This window comes from Geotrypetes seraphini, chromosome 8 (genome assembly GCF_902459505.1).
Source record: "Geotrypetes seraphini chromosome 8, aGeoSer1.1, whole genome shotgun sequence".
Lineage (NCBI taxonomy): Eukaryota > Metazoa > Chordata > Amphibia > Gymnophiona > Dermophiidae > Geotrypetes > Geotrypetes seraphini.
Genome location: NC_047091.1, coordinates 19,714,506 through 19,737,111, shown reverse-complemented (window position 1 = coordinate 19,737,111; position 22,606 = coordinate 19,714,506). Strand labels below are relative to the sequence as shown.

Genomic DNA, 22,606 nt, shown 5'->3' with positions numbered 1-22,606 from the left:
TGGTACTGGCAGTGACCCCCCTATCTGGATATTTAGCTCCAGCTGCTATCTGGAACACTGGGGCTGAAGATCTGGATTTATTTCAGTCTCAGCAATCCCTGACCATCCCAGCTGAATATTTGACCTAGTGATGCACTAAGGTGAATTTATTACAGGATTTTTCTAGGGGGTGGGGTGGTCATGATTGTTCAATTTAATTATCAGTCTTGGTTAGGCATGCCTATTATACTTTACAATGCTATATTGGAGACCCCCCAAAGCAGAAAACATGTAAGAAATAAATTGATATAACTGGTAATCCAGTAGGACAGAGATTCCCAAACCTGCCCCAGCCAGTCAGATTTTTAGGATATCCCCAATGAATATTCATGAGATCAATTTACAAACAAATCTTTTTCATGCATATTCATTGGGGATATCCTGAAAATCTGACTGGCTATGGCAAAGGTTCTCAACCCAGCCCTTGGTGCTCATCCAGCCAATAAAGTTTTCAGGATATCATATTAACATTGTAACATAGTAGATGACGGCAGATAAAGACCCGAATGGTCCATCTAGTCTGCCCAACCTGATTCAATTTTAATTTTTTTTTTTTTTTTTTTTTAATTTTTTTTCTTCTTAGCTATTTCTGGGCAATGAATCCCCAATGAATATCCATGATAGAGCTTTGCTTACTATGGAGGCAAGTGTCTACAATGATTATTCATTGTGATTATCCTCGGTTGTCTGGGTGTGTCCTGTAGACTGGGTTATGGGATCCTCGAGGCAGTTTTGGGAAACCCTGCTGTAAAGTTTTCTGTGACTGGATTGGAGATATTTGGTTTGCTCCCTTGGGCCCTCCTTTACAAAGCCACGCTAGTGTTTTGAGCGCTAGCCACGATGGTAAGACCTCCAATGCTCATCGGAATTCTATGAGCATCAGAGTTCTTATCGCCACAGCCGGCACTAAAAATGCTAGTGCAGCTCTTTATAGGAGGGGAGTTAATGAAGTACCAGTAATTCAGTAGAGAAACCTGAGAGCGTCCCATTAATTATGATGAACCAGTGTATCACAGTTCTGTCATTGTAATAGAACTGCAAAGTTACCCAGTTAGAATTATTGGCATCTGGGTCCATAATGCACTATGATAGAAAGGAGTAATGTTAGGAAGTTTGTTTTTTTTCTTCATGGAGAGGGTGGTAGATGCCTGGAATGCGCTCCTGTGAGAGGTGATGGAGACAAAAACAGTAACAAACTTCAAAAATGTATGGAAAAGTCCATAGTTTGTTATTGAGTGCGAGTCCCGCGAGAACTGATGGCAGCCATTCAGGGGCCAGGCAAGAGTGCTAAAAGCTCGCGCCTGCCTTGTATGCCGCTGGCCTCAAGGGATGAGAAGGCAGCGAGGGAGGGGCAGGAGTGTGTAAAGCTCCTGCCGATGCAGTGCTGGACCACCAGAATTAAAAAAAGGTATCGGGGGAGGGGGGTGTTAAAAAAATTGTTATATTCGCTCCATAAGACGCACAGACATTTCCACCCACTTTTTTTTTTTTTTTTTTTGGGGGGGGGGGGGAAAGTGCGCTTATGGAGCAAAAAATACAGTATATATATTTTTATAAAGGAGCTTCTCCAGTCATTGGTCAAAAAAACTCCTCTATTGCAGTCTTCAAAAAAATGGCAAACAATGTGTCTTTAAGCACAGTTTTCATAGATACGATCCCATATCATTCACAGCTTGCAACCATCACCACGGGCGCCTCTCACCCTTACTATGCCACTGCTCCTAGAACTGGGTAACTTGGCAGCTCTTTTATAATCACAGAGACATTCATAACTCAGAAAGGTGGGATATATCCCAGAGAGGGACTAAAGGGTCTGGTACTGACGTTGCAGCTGCCTCCGCTCTTGCAGGGGTTGCTGTCGCACTCGTTGGTCTCGATCTCGCAGCTGATGCCGGTGAAGCCAGGCCTGCAGCTGCAGGTGTAACTTCCCTGGCCGGTGTTGGTGCAGGTGGCTCCATTCTTGCAGGGCCGGTGGTTGGTGCAGTAGTTGAGGTCCTGGTTGCAGAAGAGTCCTCCCCAGCCCTCTTGACAGTTGCATTGCCACGGCTGTACACAGGTGCCGTGGAGGCAGCCTGGGTACCGAACGCACTGGTCACAGGCTCGGCCCTGCCAGCCAATGCGGCACTTGCACTCCCCGGGCCGCTCACAGTAGCCATGGCTCTCACTGCACCCGGGCAAGCAAATGGCTGTGAACATAGTAAACACAGAAAGAAGAAAGAACAAGAGAGAGAAATTTAGTGTGATCTTAACATGTTAAACAGGGCAACATCTGGCACCTGCCGCCTTTGGTGCCTGAACAAAGGGGCCACATGTCAGCGGGCACAAGAGGGGTGGTGGGGGGGGAGGGAAGCCTGAGCTCACACGCTCCCTCATTCAGCGCACCCACCTCCATTGTCCTAGGGACAATGGCAGCCTGGGGTCTGGGCAGTTGCCTGAATGCAAAACGACTGACCCCCTTTGCAATCCCACTCACTCAGCTTAACAAGCAGGCCTCAGGAACAGAGGCTGCCAGGGAAAACATCTTCCCCTCCCTCCCTCCACAAGTTCAGACAAAAGGGAGTGATGTGAAAGCTGGTTAACATTCCTTCCCCCAAACCCCTCTGCTTTGTCCTTCCTAGGAGACAGGCTGCTGGGGGACTGAAGGAGGGTCTCAGGGGATCACAGCCTGAATACAGCACACCCTCCCCCCTCTCCCCCCTTCCCGGTGTGATAACTCAGCCACCATATGCTGAAGCTCAGGACACTTTGTACAGTAATTAAAGGCCCATGCTTGCTTTTGTTTGGATGGCATGTCCATGAGCAACAGGATGAGGTGGCAGAGGGGAAGGATTTATTCACTGCCGCTTCTTAATGCAAGCTTCAGGAAACAGAACAAAGTAAAAAAAAAAGAAAGTGCTTCACACAACGCTGGGTTAACCTGCGATATTTGGTGGGAGAGAAGTTTGTGGAAGTTGTGATTAATAGCCTCCGAAGGCTCCATCCATCGGTTGTCCCCCAACTTAGGAGATCCCCGAGTCATGACTTTATCTGCCTTCTATGTATATAGGATCTAAGCTCCAGAAAAAGGAGGACGGATCGAGACATCCGGGTTTTACTTCTACTAAACGCAATGGCAGTAAGGAGGACAGATAGAGACATCTGGGCTTTACTTCTATTGAAACCAATGGAAGTAAAACCCGGATGTCTCAATCCGTCCTCCTTTTTCTGGAGCCATATGGTAACTCTGTGGTTTGGATAAGCAATATGATTAGTGGCTCCAGAAAAAAGGGGACGGATTGAGACATCCGGGTTTTACTTCCATTGAAAGCAATGGAAGTAAGGAGAACATTTTGAGATATCTTGGTCGCTTTCAATGGAAGTAAAACCCGGATGTCTCAATCCGTCCCCTTTTTTCTGGAGCCATATGGTCACACTAATGTATGATCTTTATCTGCCTTCATTTCTCTGTGTTTCTATAATTGCTGGAAACTTGACGGCCACCTTTAGACAGGACACCTTGCTCTTTTTACACTCCCCCAGGGCTGGCTTAACCATTAGGTAAAGCAGGTGGTTGCCGAGGGCAGCACTTTCTGGGGGAGGGTGGAGGTGAAAGCAAAATAGATTTTGACAGTCACGCAAATTCAGCGAATCATTGGGAATTGTTTAATTCTTAAAATATGAGGTCCAACTAGGGTCATTCTGGAAGAGATGTCGCTCAGGTAATTAAAAATTGTGGACTACGGCTATTAAAAATCTTGCGGTGTGGGGCCTAGAAAGATAATAGACGAGGGGGAAGGCTAGGTTTGCTTTAGTGTGTGTAATGCGATTGCAGCAGCCCTGCATCTCCCCTGTCAGAAGCAGGACTCTGAGCAAGACAGCCTAAGGGGTCCTTTTTCTAAGGCGCGCCAAACGCTAACGCATCCACATACAGTGGTACCGTGGAATCTGAACGCCCCAGAACTCAAACGATTTGGAATCCGAACTATTTTTTTTTTTTTTTTCTTCATTTTCGCCCCGGAATCCGAACGCTGCTTTGGAATCCGAACTGCAAGCAGTGCTCAGCCCAAAGCTTCCCCTCTGACGCAGCTTCCTGTTTCCGCCTGGGAGGGAAGCTTTGGGCTGAACACCACTTGCGGCTGCTGTTGCCGATCTTGCTGTCTTGTTTCCTCTGCTGCTGGGGGGGTCCCGATCTTGCTGTTTCTGCCAGATAGGCCCAATCTTACAGAGTTTGTGGGACCAAGGAACAGATTAATCCAATTTCTATTCTTTTCAATGGGAAAAACTGTCTTGGAACTCGAACGGGGTTCTGGAATGGATTAAGTTCAGATTCCACGGTACCACTGTACTATAATGGACACATTAGCGTTTAGCGCGTGCTATTTAGCATGCGCTAAAACGGCTAGCGCACCTTAGTAAAAGGACCCCTAAGTGGCAGATTCTGCAACGCTGAGGACACGCTAGAGCAGGGGTAGGGAACTCCGGTCCTCGAGAGCCGTATTCCAGTCGGGTTTTCAGGATTTCCCCAATGAATATGCATGAGATCTATTTGCATGCATTGCTTTCAATGCATATTCATTGGGGAAATCCTGAAAACCCGACTGGAATACGGCTCTCGAGGACCGGAGTTCCCTACCCCTGCGTTAGAGGGATACTCACGCTCAGAACAGTAGTCTCCTCTCCAGCCAGCAAGGCAGAGCCGGGTGCCGTCTTCAGCACAACTGTAGTGGCCGAAGGGGTCATCTCGGGGGCGGCAGTAGTCGGAGCAGCTGTCGCCGTGGTAGTATTCATCGCACATCACGTGGTAGGAATAGCGCAGCTCACTCTGTTCACCCAAGTGGACGTCCTGGGACCAGTCCTCACCTACGGCCAGCCGCCGCCGTGTCGCCAAACGGCTCACCAGGTTCTCTGCATTCTCTAGGGGTGCAGTGGGGAGGAAGCATGTTTCAGAGATGAAGCAAAGCCCCAAACACAGTCAACTGAACAACACAGAATGGAGACTGAACTCCATCCTCAGAGTAGCAGGCGGTTCATAGACAACCCCGCTAAAGACAAAGGCGTGCGCCGACAACTGAGTGCAAGACGGAGGTACGCGCCGAAGAAAATGACAGTTTTTAAGGGCTCTGACGGGGGGGATTTGTTGGGGAGCCCCCCACTTTACTTAACAGAGATCGCGCTGGCGTTGTGGGGGGTTTGGGGGGTTGTAACCCTCCACATTTTACTGTAAACTTAACTTTTTCCCTAAAAACAGGGAAAAAGTGAAGTTTTCAGTAAAATGTGGGGGGTTACAACCCCCCCACCCCCCACAACGCCCCCACAATGCGGCGCAATCTCTATTAAGTAAAGTGGAGGGGGTTCCCCCCCACGCCATAAAAACTATAATTTTCTGGGGCGCGCACCTCCGCACTGCGCTCAATTGTCTGCGCGCGCCTTTGTCCAGGCACGCTTTTGACTTGACACCGTAGCAGGCACAAGAGGACAGGAATAAGAGCGAGAAGGAACTCCTAGGACAGGGGTCTCAAAGTCCCTGCTTGAGGGCCGCAATCCAGTTGGGTTTTCAGGATTTCCCCAATGAATATGCATGAGATCTATGTGCACGCACTGCTTTCAATGCATATTCATCGGGGAAATCCTGAAAACTCAACTGGATTGCGGCCCTCAAGGAGGGACTTTGAGATCCCTGTCCTAGGACATACATATAGGAGCTGAGCCTGAAGTGCCAGACCAGATTTTCAAGCTGTCCCTAATAAATATGCATGAGATAGATATACATGGATAGTACAAATTTTTCTTATGCATATTCATTAAGGATATCCTGAAACCTGGCTGTTTGCACACTCGAAGCCTGGACTCCAGTACCTCTGTCCTAGTAACTCAGTTCCTTTCATTATTAAAGAGTAGGTGGTCATTCCCTGCCCTTGTCACAGAGCAGATATGGGGGTGGGGGTGGGAGGTCCTGTGCTTATTATAACAGTGACAGCCTGGCTCCTGCACTAATTACAAAGTGAGAGATTCCTATAGCACAGCAGGAAGTCGGTACTAGTCTTCCTAAAGCGAGAGGGCTGATTGCTGTCCTTTACTGTGCAGTAGGATCTGACTCATAGGGAATGACACGGGGACAAATTTTCCCCCTCCCCGCAGGATCTGTCTATCCCCCATCCCTTCCCTGCAACCTCTTTCCCTGCCCCATTCCTGCAAGCTCCATGCTCCTCTGCACAAGCCTCAAACACTTTAAAATCATAAGTAGCGACATTCTAGAGCTCAGGCTGTGATGTCATAATACCTCATTCCACCAATGCCTAAGTTCCGTCCTCATCTGCACAAGCCTCAAACACTTTAACATCATAAGTAGCAACATCCTAGAGCTCAGATATGATGTCATAATGCCTCATTCCACCTATGCCTAAGCTCCGTCCTCATCTGCACAAGCCTCAAATGCTTTAACATCATAAGCAGCAACATTCTAGAGCTCAGATTGTGATGTCATAATGCCTCATTCCACCAATGCCTAAGCTCCGTCCTCATCTGCACAAGCCTCAAACACTTTTAAAATCATAAGTGCTCGAGGCTTGTGCGGTTAAGGCAGAGCTTACAGGAATGGGACAGGGAGAGGGACAGAGCTATTGAGATCCTGTGTCATTCTTGGCCTGTCCTTATTACACAGTGAGGGCTGAGTTCCTACCATTAATATACTGTATATTCACAGGGGAGCCACAATCATTCTTAGGCTGGTGATATTTTTAATTCATACTCAGAAAAATTCACCTTCAACCACTCCGCTACCAGTTTGACCCACTCTGTCATTTCAGTATATATTTTATACCCTGGTATCACGGTCTCCCATTGGTTATCCTCTTTTCGCCAGGCCTCTCATATGCCAACTATGTCGATCAGATTGCTTTCAAAAGATTGAACTCAAGGTCTGAGGTACCTAGTGGTATCCCCTCAGTGAGCCCCTAAACTTAGATGCGTACTTTTATTTGGAGCTTAAATGTAAGCATCTGAAAAACTTGTGGGACCGAGGGTAGCGTCACCTCAGGGGAAACATATTCGATTTCCCAGTGCTAGGTGATATGTAGGCCCCTAAATATAAGTGAATAGAGGTCTAATTAATTCCAATTTTCCAAACATTTTAATTCTCCCGCTTACTGGAAGTTAATTCAGATCATTTGGAATAATTGATAGTTGTCAGCTCTTAATTTAAATCCATCTGAACTATCTTAGGAAATCCTGAAAGAGAGGAGGTGAGAAAGCTAACTCCTTTCTTTACAAAGCTGTGCTAGTGTTTTTAGCGCCGGTTGCCATGGTAACAGCTCCGACACTCATATACCAGCCTCTATGACAGCCGCAGATCTTATGGGACATCATAGTACAGCAGCAAACAGGTGTACCTGGCATCCTTTATGTGAGGTTCACACTAGAGAGTTGCGCGGGGACAGAAATCCCACCCGTCCCCACCCGTCCCCGCCAAAATCCCACCCATCCCCACCCGTCCCCGTGAGGAATCCCTCCGTCCCCACCCGTCCCCGTGAGGAATCCCTCCGTCCCCACCCGTCCCCGCGAGGAATCCCCTCCGTCCCCACCCGTCCCCGCGAGGAATCCCCTCCGTCCCCACCCGTCCCCGCGAGGAATCCCCTCCGTCACCATCCTTCCCTATAAACTTCAGAAATAGTTATTTTATTTAATTATGCTACTGAATTAAAGGCTCTGGTAGAGACCCATTTACAAATAAGCAAAGAGACTATTAATTTGGAAATATTAATTGGGAAGAATACATACTTTGTAAATGGGTTTCTACCAGAACCTCTAATGTAAATATAAAATATAAATACTCAGCTGATGAGAACCCACAAACTGTCAGCTGAGGACTTCCTTTGCAGTTGGGGTCCCTTTTGCCAAGCTTGGCAGGCAGCAGTAGCGTCCCTGAGTCACAGATGCTGGCACCTCAGTGGCTCATGGATGCTGCCAGCGACTGCTGCGCTTGGTGGAGGGGAGTTCTGACCATCTCTAGAGGAGGTCCTCTGCTGGCGGTGCTTGGGGATCCCCACCAGTCACAGCAAGGGCCAACAAGTACTTCAACACTGTAGAAATAAAACCAGAAATGCATTTCCTTTTCTTTTGAACACAAAACAAAGATATCTGCCATATACATTTCCCAAGGCAGATGACTCTATGCAATGTCACCTCGGTAACAAAATACAAAAATAGACAAATACACCCCCTCCCTTTTTACTAAACCACAATAGTAGGTTTTAGCACAGGGAGTTACGCTGAATGCCTCGCGCTGCTCTCAATGCTCATAGGCTCCCTGCGCTAAAAAACAATATTGCGGTTTAGTAAAAGGGAGCCATAGTGCAAAATATAGACAGCAGATATAAATTCTCAAAACAGACACATTTTGATCACTAAATTGAAAATAAAATCATTTTTCCTATCTTTGCTGTTTGGTGATTTCATGAGTCTCTGGTTGCACTTTCTTCTTCTGACTGTGCATCCAATCTTTCTTCCTTTCTTTCAGCCTCCTGTATGTTTCCTCTCCTCCAGACCTCATTCTCTCCCCCAACTTTTTCTTTCTGTCTCCCTGTTCCCCCTTCTTTCTGTCTCTCTGTCTGCCCCCTTTCTTTCTTTCTCCGTGCCCTCCCCCAAGCCACTCGGTTTGCTGCCACCGCCATCGGGGAATAGTCCCCAAGCCACCGCTGTCCCAAGCTTTCCCTGCAGAAGCGTCGCGCTGACCAGCATTCCGCTCCCTGACGTCAATTCTGACGTAGGAGAGGAAGTTCCGGGCCAACAAGGCATTTCTCCTCATTCCATCCAGCCTGAGCCCCATCTCTCCTTGATCCAGCATTTCCCTTCTGTGTCTGTCAGAATTACCATTCCACCTATTTTCCAGCATCACCCTTCTTTGTGTCCATCTCACCTATATCCCTATCTCACCACTTTTTCAGAATCTTCATTTGTCTCTGTCCTTGTCTTTACCCCATATTCACCATTTGCCCTTTCAATGTCTTTATCTCCCCCCCCACACACACTTTTTCAGCATTACTTCTATGTCTCTATTTCACCTCCTCTTCATGTCCCCTCTGTATCTCTATCCTTATTCAGAAGGTCCTGCTTACCCTTTCTCTTCTTTGTGTCACTATCTCCATTTTCAGCTTTCCCCTCTTTTCCTTTGTTACTGCACCCTGTAGCCAGAATCTTTCCACCCTCCCTCCACTCCGGCCCAGCCCAGTATGAAATATTTCCTTTTGTTTCTCTCCCCTCTCTCTTCTCCTCCCTCACCCACGAGTCCTGCATCTGGCCCTCTCCCTTCTACCTGCACCTGGCAACACCCCCCTGCTCCGCGGCTCTCTTAAGCAACTCGTCAGCAGCGGTGATCAAGACAAGCTGCCGACATCGAGGCCTTCCCTCTACGAGTCCCACCTTTGTGGAAAAAGGAAGTTGAAACAAGCGGGACTCGCAGAGGGTAGGCCCCGACGCCAGAAGCTTGTGTCGATCGTTGCTGCTAAGTTGCCGAAGAGAGCCGCAGGTAGAAGGGAGAGGGAGATAGGAAGGCTGTAGAAGCTCCGGAGCATGACACCGAACCCGGCCAGGATGATTTCTTTTTCAGGCTGCTGCTGCCGCTGCCATCCCCCACCCGAAATGACAAAAAAACAGCCTAATGCCCGCGTCGGGAAATAGCCATGCTGAGCAGTGAGCTCAGCATGTACACAGATGAAAGCCTTGCTTGCTGATTGGTCCGGCGGCACGGTGGGGCGGGGCCGCCGGACCAATCAGCAAGCAAGGCTTTCATCTGTGTACGTGCTGAGCTCACTGCTCAACATGGCTATTTCCCGACGCGAAGCCAGACTTGTAAGCTGCATCTTGCATCGCCAGAATTTAGGTAGGCTGTTTTCATCCCCGTGGGAGTCCCGTGGGCAAGGGGGCGTCCCCGTGGGAGTCCCGTGGGTCAGGGGGGCATCCCCGTGGGAGTCCCGTGGGCCAGGGGGCGTCCCCGTGGGAGTCCCGTGAGCCAGGGGGGGAACCCGCGGGATCCCCGCGGGACCCGCGGGATCCCCGCGATCCCCGTTCCCGTGCAGACCTCTAGTTCACACTAGTACCACCTAAGATGCCTCACTGCCCTGTTGGCATTTCTGTGTGACCAGTCCACTAAGATGCTGATCCCTCCCACGTCCAATGGGCTTGATTTGGATGTTTTGAACTTGAATATTTTTGTATTCGAAAATGGCCATAAAATTTAGATGTCCTAAGGGCCAAGATGTCTAAATAGGTCATTTTTTGGGGTGGGTGGGGGTGGGGGAGGGATTGGATGTCTAGCGGTTTTGAAAATGGATGTTTTCCTGCCCTGACTTTTGGACATCAAAGTCCCTCTTCAAGGGCCGTAATCCAGTCGGGTTTTCAGGATTTCTCCAATGAATATGCAGGAGATCTATTTGCGTGCACTGCTTTCATGGTATGCTAATAGAGCTCATGCATATTCATTGGGGAAATCCTGAAAACCCGACTGTATTGCGGCCCTCGAGGAGGGACTTTGACATCCCTGTCTTACGGGAAATTACCAAAGTCAGACTTAGACGCACTGTCAATAATGCCCCTTTATGGGTTCAAGATCAATCTTATTCAAGTTTCTAACCCAATATTTATAGGGAGGGAGGAGCAGACTCGGCAGGAATGTAGACGAAAGAAGGGTGACAACTAAGTTAAAAATTTAATCCATGCTCAAAGGCAAAAAAAAAAATAGTAGCAGTATTACAGGACCAAGGAAATCGGGAACAACAGGGAAGGAACAGCGGTATCAGGAGCGGGAACATTGCCAGGATACCCAAAGAATCAGGGCTAGGGCTAGGAATATTGAAGCTTGTTTTCTACCTGCGTGACCACCTGTTTTCATCAATCATATGAAATTACACCAATGGCCAGTGTGCTTCTTGGTTTCTTCCTTTCTCTGTGTACAGGGAATGTTGCCTATGCCTGGCTCTATTTGTCTACAAAGGTCATAGATTTGGAAGCACAGAGCAGCAGTTAGTTTTAAGAGCAGCGATATGGCTGTTTCAGGCTTCTAAGAAGGTGCATGGAGTGACTATATATTTTTTAGTATTTATATACCACTTATAGCCTAAGTGGTTTACATTCAGGTACTCAAGCATATTTCCCTATTTGTCCTGGTGGGCTCTAGAGGTCTGTACGGGAACGGGGATCACGGGTTTCCCGCAGGAATCCCCCCTAACCCACGGGACTCCCACAGGGTCCCCCCTCTGGCCCACGGTACTCCCATGGGGACCCCCCTCTGGCCCACGGGACTCCCACGGGGATGGAAGGCTTTGGAAGCAGGGTTCGTCCATATAATATAATGGACAGGTCAGCCTTAGTAAAAGAGGGGGTTTATAAGTTAATTACCTGAACAGAAAACAAAAAAAAGGGTTCCACCAAAGAGATTCCACAAGGAAAACAGCAGCGCAAACACAAAAGAAACTGTGGAATTGATGATCCTGTGAGAAGTAATTGCTGCTTTTTATGGGGACGGGTGGGGATGGAGGTAATTCCTTGTGGGGATGGAGAGGATCCTGACGGGGACGGGCGAGATTTCTGTTCCCATGCAACTCTCTAGTGGGCTCACACTCTACCTAATGTGCTTGGGGCAACAGGGGACTGAGTGACTTGCCCAGGGCCACAAAGAGCAGCGTGGGGTTTGAACCCACATCCTCAGGGTGATGAGGCTGTAGTTCTAACCACTGTACCACACACTTCCCTATGGCTAAAACCCATGTTCCAATAAGCATGGGAAGGCCAGATGTTTTGACCTTGCTGGTGACCTTGCTGGTGTTGACTGCTGGAAAGCTTGATGCTAACATGTGGAGGGGTTTCTGGGAGCAGGATGAAAACATTGGCCTCAGAATCGATGAAGACAATAAGAAGGGCATCAGCACAGGTACTGGTATTACATGATGACATCACCGCGTTGCATCTGCGTCTGCGGCAGATGCCCTCCCGCTGGAAGCTGGAAGCTTTTCAAAAACCCGGACAAAGTGCCAGATTTTGAATAGCTGTCTGGACGCCTGGACATGGCTTCCAAAAAGAGGACATGTCCGGGTAAATCCGGATGTCTTGAGGATTCCAGAAGGGAAGAATGGACACAGGAAACCAACTACACTCACACAACTTCACTTATCCCAATAGGAGGGGACTTCTGTGATGCTGTTAAGGCCAAAGGGTTTCCTCTGGTGTATGGGATAAGAAAGGACAGGGATTCTGTTCCACTTTTGTTTTAGATATATATATTAATTCTTTTTTTTTTTTTTATTCTTTATTCATTTTTAAAACTTACAATAAGTGCAACAGCATATAACATCAATTTATACTTAAATACATCACTTAATAACCTATTAAAATCTAATTCAGATCCCATATCTCTCCCTCCCCCATATTCAATAACTTTCATCAAACATAAGAAGACAGATAATACCCCCCCTCTCCACATTATTTGCACTCATAAGATACCCCCCCACCCTTCTCCCTCCATCTTGGATGTGCGTATTTAAGGGGAAAAAATGATATTCATTCATTACAGTATTTTGTTAATGGCTCCCAAATATCCTGAAATTTCTTAAAATTCCCCTGCTAGGGGTCGCCATGCAACAAATTACTCAAAATTGGAAAGATTATACTAAATTAAACTATACATTTTGGTGGAATTCAGTTTGTCACATATATAAGATGGAAAAGATGATAGCGTTACAACAAGGGAATATTCATAATTTTTAAAAAATATGGGGACCATTGACTATTTATTCTAATGATCAGATATCATAGCACATGGGTAGTATATATGTGGGGGTGGGTTGGGGAATATATATCATTTGGAATAGGATTGCGAATAAAAAGGGGGGTATTTAATTTATCATATAAGAATATTTGATTGTAAATACAAGTGATATGTGGAAATTGTTTATATTATGTTTAATTCACTTGTTGTAAGATGCAAAAATGAATAAAGAATTATAAAAAAAAAAAAAATTCCCCTGCTGCATGGCAATTACCCTTTCCATTTTAAATATAAATTCTGATTTTTTTTTTTTTTAATGATCTGGGCAACATTAAGAATTGGCATCTCAGTTTAGGCAACCGCCTTGTATAATGGCATCTTGGTGCCAAGATGCTGTTACAGAACACTAACCTATGTTGGTATTGGTGTACCACGTTTAGGCACATCCTTAATGACAGGTGTAAGCTGGTAGGCCTAAGTGCACCATGTGACTTGCGTAATTTACAGTATTCTATACACCTTGGGCCTGATTCTATATATATAGGGGTACCAGATTTTCTGTTTGGAAAATCCGGACCCCTTAGACCCGCCCTCAGGCCCACCCAGTTCCACCCATCCCCGCTCCATCACGGGAACTGCACTTTCTGAGTTGTGCACACAACTTCTAATTAGAGCCAATTAGTTTCAATTATGAAGTGATAATCGCCATTTAGGGGCACCGGTTAGGCCAATTAATCAAGTTGTGCGTGCAAATCAGCTGTGCGCACCAATTTGTTCACACAACTTAAGGCGCCATAGACAGAATTCGGGGAGTATGTGCCTATCTGAGAGACACCAATGTCCCACCAATGTACTGTACGTCTCCCCTTGAAGTTAGGTGCTATGGCACTTAGGAGCTACTTTAAAGAACAGTGCCTAGTGCATATAGGTGTCTAATTGTCAATTAGTGGCAATTTTGATGCACCTAAATGATGCCTACCTCAAGGCTCCGATTGTTTATGTGTATATGTCTGGTCATTTTGCTGCTTTGAGTTCTTGCAAAGAGTTGAGGGATTTATAACTGAAGTAGATAAATAAATAAATGCCTCTGATGGCTGGGGAAAGAGAAGACAAAGATTTCTCCATCCCTGCAGGATCTCTCTATCCCTGTTCCTGCCCTATTCCTGCAAGCTCCGTCCTCATCTGCACAAGCCTCAAACACTTTAAAATCATAAGTAGCAACATTCTAGAGCTGATTGTGATGTCATAATGCCTCATTCCACCAATGCCTAAGCTCCGTCCTCATCTGTACAAGCCTCAAACACTTTAAAATCATAAGTAGCAACATTCTAGAGCTGATTGTGATGTCATAATGCCTCATTCCACCAATGCCTAAGCTCCGTCCTCATCTGTACAAGCCTCAAACACTTTAAAATCATAAGTAGCAACATTCTAGAGCTGATTGTGATGTCATAATGTCTCATTCCACCAATGCCTAAGCTCCGTCCTCATCTGTACAAGCCTCAAACACTTTAAAATCATAAGTAGCAACATTATAGAGCTGATTGTGATGTCATAATGCCTCATTCCACCAATGCCTAAGCTCCGTCCTCATCTGTACAAGCCTCAAACACTTTAAAATCATAAGTAGCAACATTCTAGAGCTGACTGTGATGTCATAATGCCTCATTCCACCAATGCCTAAGCTCCGTCCTCATCTGTACAAGCCTCAAACACTTTAAAATCATAAGTAGCAACATTATAGAGCTGATTGTGATGTCATAATGCCTCATTCCACCAATGCCTAAGCTCCGTCCTCATCTGTACAAGCCTCAAACACTTTAAAATCATAAGTAGCAACATTCTAGAGCTGATTGTGATGTCATAATGCCTCATTCCACCAATGCCTAAGCTCCGTCCTCATCTGTACAAGCCTCAAACACTTTAAAATCATAAGTATTAACATTCTAGAGCTCAGATTGTGATGCCATAATGCCTCATTCCACCAATGCCTAAGCTCCGTCCTTATCTGCACAAGCCTCGAACACTTTAAAATCATAAGTGAGTGAGGCTTGAGCGCTTAAGGCAGAGCTTGTAGGAATGGGGCAGGGACAGAACTCAGGGGAATGGGACTGGGATATTGAGACCCTGCGGGAACGGGGACCAGACCTAATTTAGTGGAATGAATTCCAAGGTCATGCCCGTGCAAAAGACCAGAGTGGGAATTCCTCACCTGTGGATGCATCAGCTGTGTTTGTATTCCAGGATTCAATGATGAGGGAGAAAGTTCCCTGAAAAGTAGAAAACAGAAATAAAACAGTCAGGTACAGACTATCCCAGAGAGATTCCCATCAGCATCCTGCTACCCAGTGCTATGCAAGAGAGAACCACATCTAATGTCATTTAAATCAACATTTATATCCCACATAACACTCTACAAGCGGCCTAGGTGGGTCACAATCCTAAAATAATACAAGGAAGGATCAATTATAGAAATAAAAAGAACAACATCAAATAAAGAAAATAATATATCAATTGTGTTACAGACAATTCCAAAAAAATAAACACATCAACCCACCCCTTTTATATCTATCACCAATATCTATCCTCCCTAAACTCCATCCCATCTCTAAGTCATAGCAGTCAGATCAACCTTATGCTGTAGGATATCATACCAAAGAAAACTCCGACAACTATTTGTACCCAAGAACCATCTGAGACACACTTCATCTCCGTCTCTTAAAGGCATGCCAGAGAGTTTCCCCAATGATCATTTCAAGAACGGACTCCTAAATCCATCACAAACATCCCTCCACAACAATTTTCACTCCCTGATAGTTATTCTGAGGTGGAGGCTACCCAGTAACATAGAAGATGACGGCAGATAAGGGCCATAGCCCATGAGGTCTGTCCACTCTACTGACCCACCCCCAAGTCTACTATCCTAGGGATCCCACTCCTGGTGACAGGTTCCCTTGGCTTAACCCTCTAAGGGATCCCACATGGGCATCCCATTTGCTCTTAAATTCTTGCACGCTCTTAAATTCTTCAGTACTGCTTCCCCCTGGAGAAAGGAGGCAATTATTTCTCATGTAGGGGAAAAGAATAGGGACTTGATATAACTGCTTTTTCTGGGTGGTTTACACAATCAAAGCAGTTTGCATATTAGGAGTGTGTGGCGCGGTGGTTGGATCTACAGCCTCAGCACCCTGGGGTTGTGGGTTCAAACCCCATGCTGCTCCTTGTGACCCTGGGCAAGTCACTTAATCCTCCATGGCCCCAGGTACGTTAGATAGATTGTGAGCCCACCGGGACAGATAGGGAAAATGCTTGAGTACCTGATTGTAAAAACCGCTTAGAAAACCTTGATAGGCGGTCTATAAAATCCTAATAAACTTAAAAACTTAATTTTAGACAAGAACTTATTTTGTACCTGGGCAATAAAGTGTTAAGTGACTTGCCCAGAGTCCCAAGGAGCTGCAGTGGGAACTGAACTCACAACCTCAGGTCTAACCGCTAGGCAACGCCTCCATTCCCAAGAGCTTTTTTTTTTTTCTCTCTCTTACCGGCCACTTGAAGTGAAAGGGTACACGGATAGGGTTGCTGGCTGCAATAGAGCCAGGGTCTGCTGAGATGATGTCACTGAAGGCTGCTCCGAAGGTGCATGGGGGTTCTGGAGAAACCACAGCCTGGGCATGCTTCAGGCACACTCGGAAAAAGAGGCGGCACGGACGACCACTCCTGCAAAGACTCCGAGAACTGCTGAAAGAGTGAACCTTGAGCTCGAAGATGCCAGCAGTCCTGACCTGCAGACAAAGCAAAAGAGATGCATGTGAAAGCAGCAGAATGCAAGGGGGGGGGGGGGGGAAGGAATGCGCATTTGTCTCCATTGTATGCAAATCTCTTTCATGCATATTCATTGGTGATATCCTGAAAACCTGACAGGCAAGGGGGTGCTCCAGGACTGATTTGGGAAACACTGACCTAAAGTTAGGTGCCAGGAGATGAGCGCTAAGTGCAAAGTCTGTAATAGCAATTGCGCATTTTGAAATATCAGTGGCACTAGCACCATATCAAATGCTGGAGTGAATGTTTGCGCCTGATTGTAAGCAGTTAGGCGCACTGGCATACCAAGAGTGGGGTAGTTGGGACAGTGTCAGGTCAAAAGCGCGCCGGGACAAAGGCGCGAGCAGACAATTGAGCGCAGCGCGGAGGCGCACGCCGAAGAAAATTACTGTTTTTAGGGCTCCGACGGGGGGGGGGCGTGGGGGGGAACCCCCCACTTTACTTAATACAGATTGCGCCGCGTTGTGGGGGGTTGGGGGGGTTGTAACCCCCAAATTTTACTGAAAACTTCACTTTTTCCCTGTTTTTAGGGAAAAAGTTAAGTTTACAGTAAAATGTGGGGGGTTACAACCCCCCAAACCCCCCACAACGCCGGTGCGATTTGTATTAAGTAAACTGGGGGTGCTCCCCAACAAAACCCCCCGTCTGAGCCCCTAAAAACTGTAATTTTCTTTGGCGCGTGCCTCCATCTTGCGCTCAGTTGTCGGCGCGCGCCTTTGTCTTCCGCGTTGTTGTCTATGAACCAAGTGGGGATGGTCTTTCCTGGGTGCAGGCAGTAAGGGGGTGCATGGAGAACCCATGGGACCGCAGTCCACATGTGTGGAGCCATTGGCTCCGCTGGTCCCCTGCCCCTAAGATGTCATCTGCCTGTTCTGGGGCAGGAGACCAGCAGAGTTAACAATCGCACACATGCAATCTGCAGTCCCATGACCACGCGCCCCCTCCCTCCCTCCCAATGCCTGGAGGAGGGGGTGCTCCACTCCAGGTGGCAACCAAGCCAGACATATAATGGATAGTATTCTATAGCCTGCTGCGTGCCTGCTGGATACACCTCTGACTTTCTAATATCTCTCCCAGGTCCACATCCCTTTGCAGTTGTTCACTCTGGATTTTGCTCAAGCAGTTTAAAGAATACCTACTAGTGGTAGTAATGTGCATAACTGCTAATTAGTGGCAATTAGCTCTAATTAACACCAATTAAAACCATTTAGTTGTTCATGCCAATTAGCAGACCTAAATTAGCTACAGCTTAGGGCAGTGGTTCTTAACCTGGGTTCGACCGAACCCCAGGGGTTCGGTGAGTCAGTCTCGCGGATTCGGCGGAGGTCAAAACACACCTCCGACTCATATAGCGCTTCGATCACGTTCAATCATCTATCAGTTATTCAGTGATTTTGATCAAGACTGATCGTGTACTCGGTTTCTTGATCTATCAATCAACAGCAGAAGTCACACTGATTTGCAGTAAATTTCATTATTATGTTATTATTATTCGAAATATAGGAGAACTTTTTTGTTTTCAAAATTGATATTATTTTTTCCCTCACTGTATACTTATGTTTTGAATTTGTAAAAATCATATTTTATTTTTCCAATAAAGAAGGGTTCGGTGAACACGCATATGAAACTGGTGGGGTTCAGTACCTCCAACAAGGTTAAGAACCACTGGCTTAGGGCCTCACAATCTGCAGGAGCCTCACAAAAGTTCAGAATTTTTTGTGGGCTCGGAACATTTTATGTGACTATTTATCAATCTTATTTAAATGTTCGAGAGTTGGAATTACTTTCATTTGCACTTTTAAAATGGCTTCATACGTAATGAATCTGTTCCTCATCCCCCTGTCTCTCCACTCTCTCCCTGCACCTGGTGTCTCTCCACCAATTCACCTGATTTGTTCAAGAAAAAGAGGACACAGTAGCCCCTCCTTGTTCCACCCCTGGCTCCGCCCCCACACAAACCTTGTCTCTTCTTCTCCGAGTCCAGGCCGTGTCTGGAGGATCTCTGAGCTTACAGAGATGCGACGTGATCTCAGTGCGGGCTTGGAGACCCTCCAAACGCGGCCCCAAGCTTAGGGCCTTCCAAAACCCAAACAAACTGCCAGGTTTTGAAAATTTTTCCAGGCACCTAGACAGTCCTCTAAAAAGAGGACATGTCTGGGTTTTCCCAGAGATCTGCTAACCCTACATTATAAATACCTAAGCTGGTGGGTGCCTCATTAGCAGAAGATCTCCTGCAGTCCTCTGAAGGTGCCAGGTCAGGCTCAGAAATGCTGCCACTGAGCTGACTGCAGAGTTTGGCAGCATGGTATTCTGGGCTGTTGGGTGTCTTCGGAAGACTGAAGGAGGTTTTCAGCTGGCAGAGTGTGGAGATCCCCACCACCATGCCACTTCTGGGTGGGCCTAAACCTGAAGTGGGTGAGCCCAGGCTCACCAGTGGCTATAATCCTGAAGTGCATGCATGCTTCTGGCTTTGAAACATAGTGTGGACATCTTCTGTTTGAGTGGGTAGAATATTAGTGGGAAGATCTGACATGTTCTCTGTGATGGGCCCTCAATGGTGGAACGCTCTGCCACAATATATTAGAAACGAAAAAGATGTCACAATATTCAAAAAATCTTTAAAATCTTATCTGTTTAAAGATGCTTTTAATATTTAAATTTTTTAGTGAGGTTTCAAATCATGCTATGGTTTAACCATCCCTCACCCTCTTGTTTTTTCCATTTTTCTACCAAAAATTGAAAATTGTAACTTTTGCTTTTTCCCTCCCGACTCATGTTTGTATTTTATGAAAGTATATTGTTAAAATGTTAGTTTCTTTGCATTATTCTCTATTTTGATTTTTGTACATCGCTTAGTAATTTTAATAAGCGATTCATCAAACATATTAATAAACTTGAAACTTGAAAACCCCCTTGTAGGTTTGACCATACCATCTTCCTCCTCCAATGTAAACATGCCCCAGTAGGTGGTACATGAAACAACAAGAGGCTGTACTGTAGTGATGGATTGTATCTTTCTGTGGCCGGAAAAATGATCTTAAGTGAGAAATTCAGACACCACATCATCAGGTGTTTAAACTAGAGGACAGGGGTGATGGATTGAAGCAGATGGGCTCGGGATGTTACCCCCACCGAAATCAAAACCACGTTGACCAAAGAGAAAATGATACAAGAAACCTTTTCAATTCATTCATGAGCATGAGAGGAGACCAGCCATAAAACTATCAAAACATAAGCAAAAATAATAATAATAATAATAAAAAAAAAGAAGTAAAAAACTAAGCAGTACAAATAGTCACAGTTTAAGCAATAAAGTTCCGGATTTTCAAGTTCTTCTACCCCCCCCTCAAATTTTGTCTTTTTTGTACTATGTTGTGCGCTCTTTGGAAAACGTTCACGCTCTTTGTTAAACTAAGCTGCTCTTCTGTCCTTTGATGCTCAGCTTCTGGAAGTCGATTTGGGGGACAGATTAACGAAATACTTGATTCATCTTTTCCAGTGACATATGAGATGGTCATATGTGGCACCTTGTCGCATATCAAACCCCCATTGGATCGCTATAAATGTCGGCTGTTTTTGATTATGACAGGGATAGCCATTCAGACGATAACACGAAATTGGAAGAACTCTGATCGTCTCGACTTCCCTTTCTGGTGGGCTAATCTATGCTCTAGTTACAAATATGAAAAAATGAATGCGGTTAGATAAATTACAGCTATACTCGCTCGAGGAGCGCAGGGAGAGGGGAGACATGATCGAGACGTTCAAGTATCTCACGGGCCGCATCGAGGTGGAAGAAGATATCTTCTTTTTCAGGGGTCCCACGGCAACAAGAGGACACCCGTGGAAAATCAGAGGCGGGAAACTGCACGGTGACACCAGGAAGTTCTTTTTCACCGAAAGGGTGGTGGATCGCTGGAATGGTCTTCCACTTCAGGTGATTGAGGCCAACAGCGTGCCTGATTTTAAGGCCAAATGGGTTCTATTCGCAAAGTAAAGGCAGGGGAGGGTCATTAGGGTGGGCAGACTGGATGGGCCTTGGCCCTTATCTGCCGTCGACTTCTATGTTTCTATGTAATTGTTAGGGATTAATAAGGTGTTTAAATTAGTTTGGGGCCCACTGGCAGATTTTACTGCATCTATATAATTGATATCTCTCTTTAATATAGGTTTGTTTATTATACATATGCATATCTAGGAGGGTGGGGAGGCGGATGGTATTTTATTATATTATGAATAATTTTGTTTACATCATTGATTAGTAACAGGGTTGGGGGAAAATGATGACTTTAAATTCTGTAAATTAAAGGTGCTTATTATGTATTCGTGTATATATATAATATAATAAAACGCTAGGCCGCACATGCGCACTTCCTATGCGTGCGTCGGTTTTCCGTGAGCTGTAGCGACCCATAGGAAGTGCGCATGCGCAGCTTACGGTCTGGCCTCACACGGCTGCTAGCACTCCCTGCCCTCTCCAAGCCGGGACCGCAGCCAGCCAACGATCGCCTCCACAGCGCGGAATTACTTATCTGCCCAGTCCGCGAGGGGAGGAGGGAGAGGGCTGGGGGCTGTCCCGCTGGCAGCATGGCCCCGATCCCCTTGCGCCGCAGCAGTGTCGGTAGGGAACAAGTCGACGACTCCCCCCAACCGCTGCCGCTCCTGTTTAAGCAGACAGGCATTGCACAACAGGGGGAGAGGGAAAGGAGGCTGCTTTGGCAAGCAGGGGGCCCAGGGAGACAGACAGAAAGAAAGACACACAGACAGGGGACCAGGGAGAGACACAGACACAAACAATGACAGACAGACAAATAAAAAACAAAAAAACAGACATACGGACATCTACTCTAGCACCCGTTATTGTAACGGGCTTAAACACTAGTATATATATATTGCACTGTTCATACTTGAAAATTAATAAAGATATATGAAAAAAAAAGAAATTATTTTGGCTGCATACCTCTAATAAATGCTATTACAGAGAGGAGGTTCAAGGAGCCCTTTCAATTATGGAATCCTTGAGCAATGTGTAGGATGCATTTGGTTTGGTGTCAGGTCAAAAGCGCCCCGGGACAAAGGCGCGCGGCTCCGATGGGGGTGGCGTGTGTGGGGAACCCCCCCCCACTTAACTTAATAGAGATTGCGCCGCGTTGTGGGGGGTGTGGGGGGTTGTAACCCCCCACATTTTACTGAAAACTTAACTTTTTCCCTGTTTTTAGGGAAAAAGTTAAGTTTACAGTAAAATGAGGAGGGTTACAACCCCCCAAACCTCCCCACAACGCCGGCGCGAGCTCTATTAAGTAAACTGGGGGGGGCTCCCCAACAAACCCTCCCATTGGAGCCCCTAAAAACTGTAATTTTCTTCGGCGCGCACCTCCGTCTTGCGCTCAGTTGTCGGCGCGCGCCTTTGTCTTTCGCCGACTTGTCTATGAACCATTTGGTTTTAAGAAAGAAAGTGACAGCATTTTCATTTGGATGTGTTATGCACACTTATTTTTAGTGGGCTTAGAATTTAAATACTGAGCATGATCTGCCTTCAATTCTATAAAAAGCACTATAATTTGCGCCTGCAAGTTTGGGCGCATACCCAATTTGCGCACCTAAATTAAATGACTGTCAAGCTAATTAGTACAAATAATTGGAATCTAAACAAGCAATTACCGTATTAGTGCAAATTAATTTTAATTAAAAGACACACACGTTAGCTTTTAAGTGCAGGATCCACACCTAAATTTTACCCATGGGGGAAGGGAAATGGGAGGGTCAAGGGTGGATCGAGAGTGTTCCTGTGGGTTACAAGCGTAATTATAGAATTTGGCATGATCTCCCATTTTATTTACGGTTTTGCAAAGCTATAACAACATATTTTTATCTAGAAACTCTCAAGTTTTTGATATTGCTGGCGCTGAACTATATTATGAAATGTTTCCTCAGATTGTTAAAAGGATTTGCTTTCATATTGTAATCCACCTTTTTGAAATAAATTGAATACTTTATTTATTTAAA

At 46.0% G+C, this 22,606-nt stretch overlaps 1 protein-coding gene across 1 annotated transcript in view; it reads right to left on the bottom strand.

Moving 5' to 3' along the window:
* DLL3 (delta like canonical Notch ligand 3) overlaps window positions 1–22,606 on the bottom strand; it is a 101,386-nt gene that overhangs the window by 28,314 nt on the left and 50,466 nt on the right. Inside the window, exons 2-5 of the mRNA XM_033953878.1 lie at window positions 16,321–16,560; window positions 14,988–15,045; window positions 4,675–4,932; window positions 1,864–2,225 (exon numbers count right to left, since the gene is read on the bottom strand). Coding sequence (XP_033809769.1) covers window positions 1,864–2,225; window positions 4,675–4,932; window positions 14,988–15,045; window positions 16,321–16,560 — 918 coding nt within the window. The remainder of the gene's footprint in view (window positions 1–1,863; window positions 2,226–4,674; window positions 4,933–14,987; window positions 15,046–16,320; window positions 16,561–22,606) is intronic.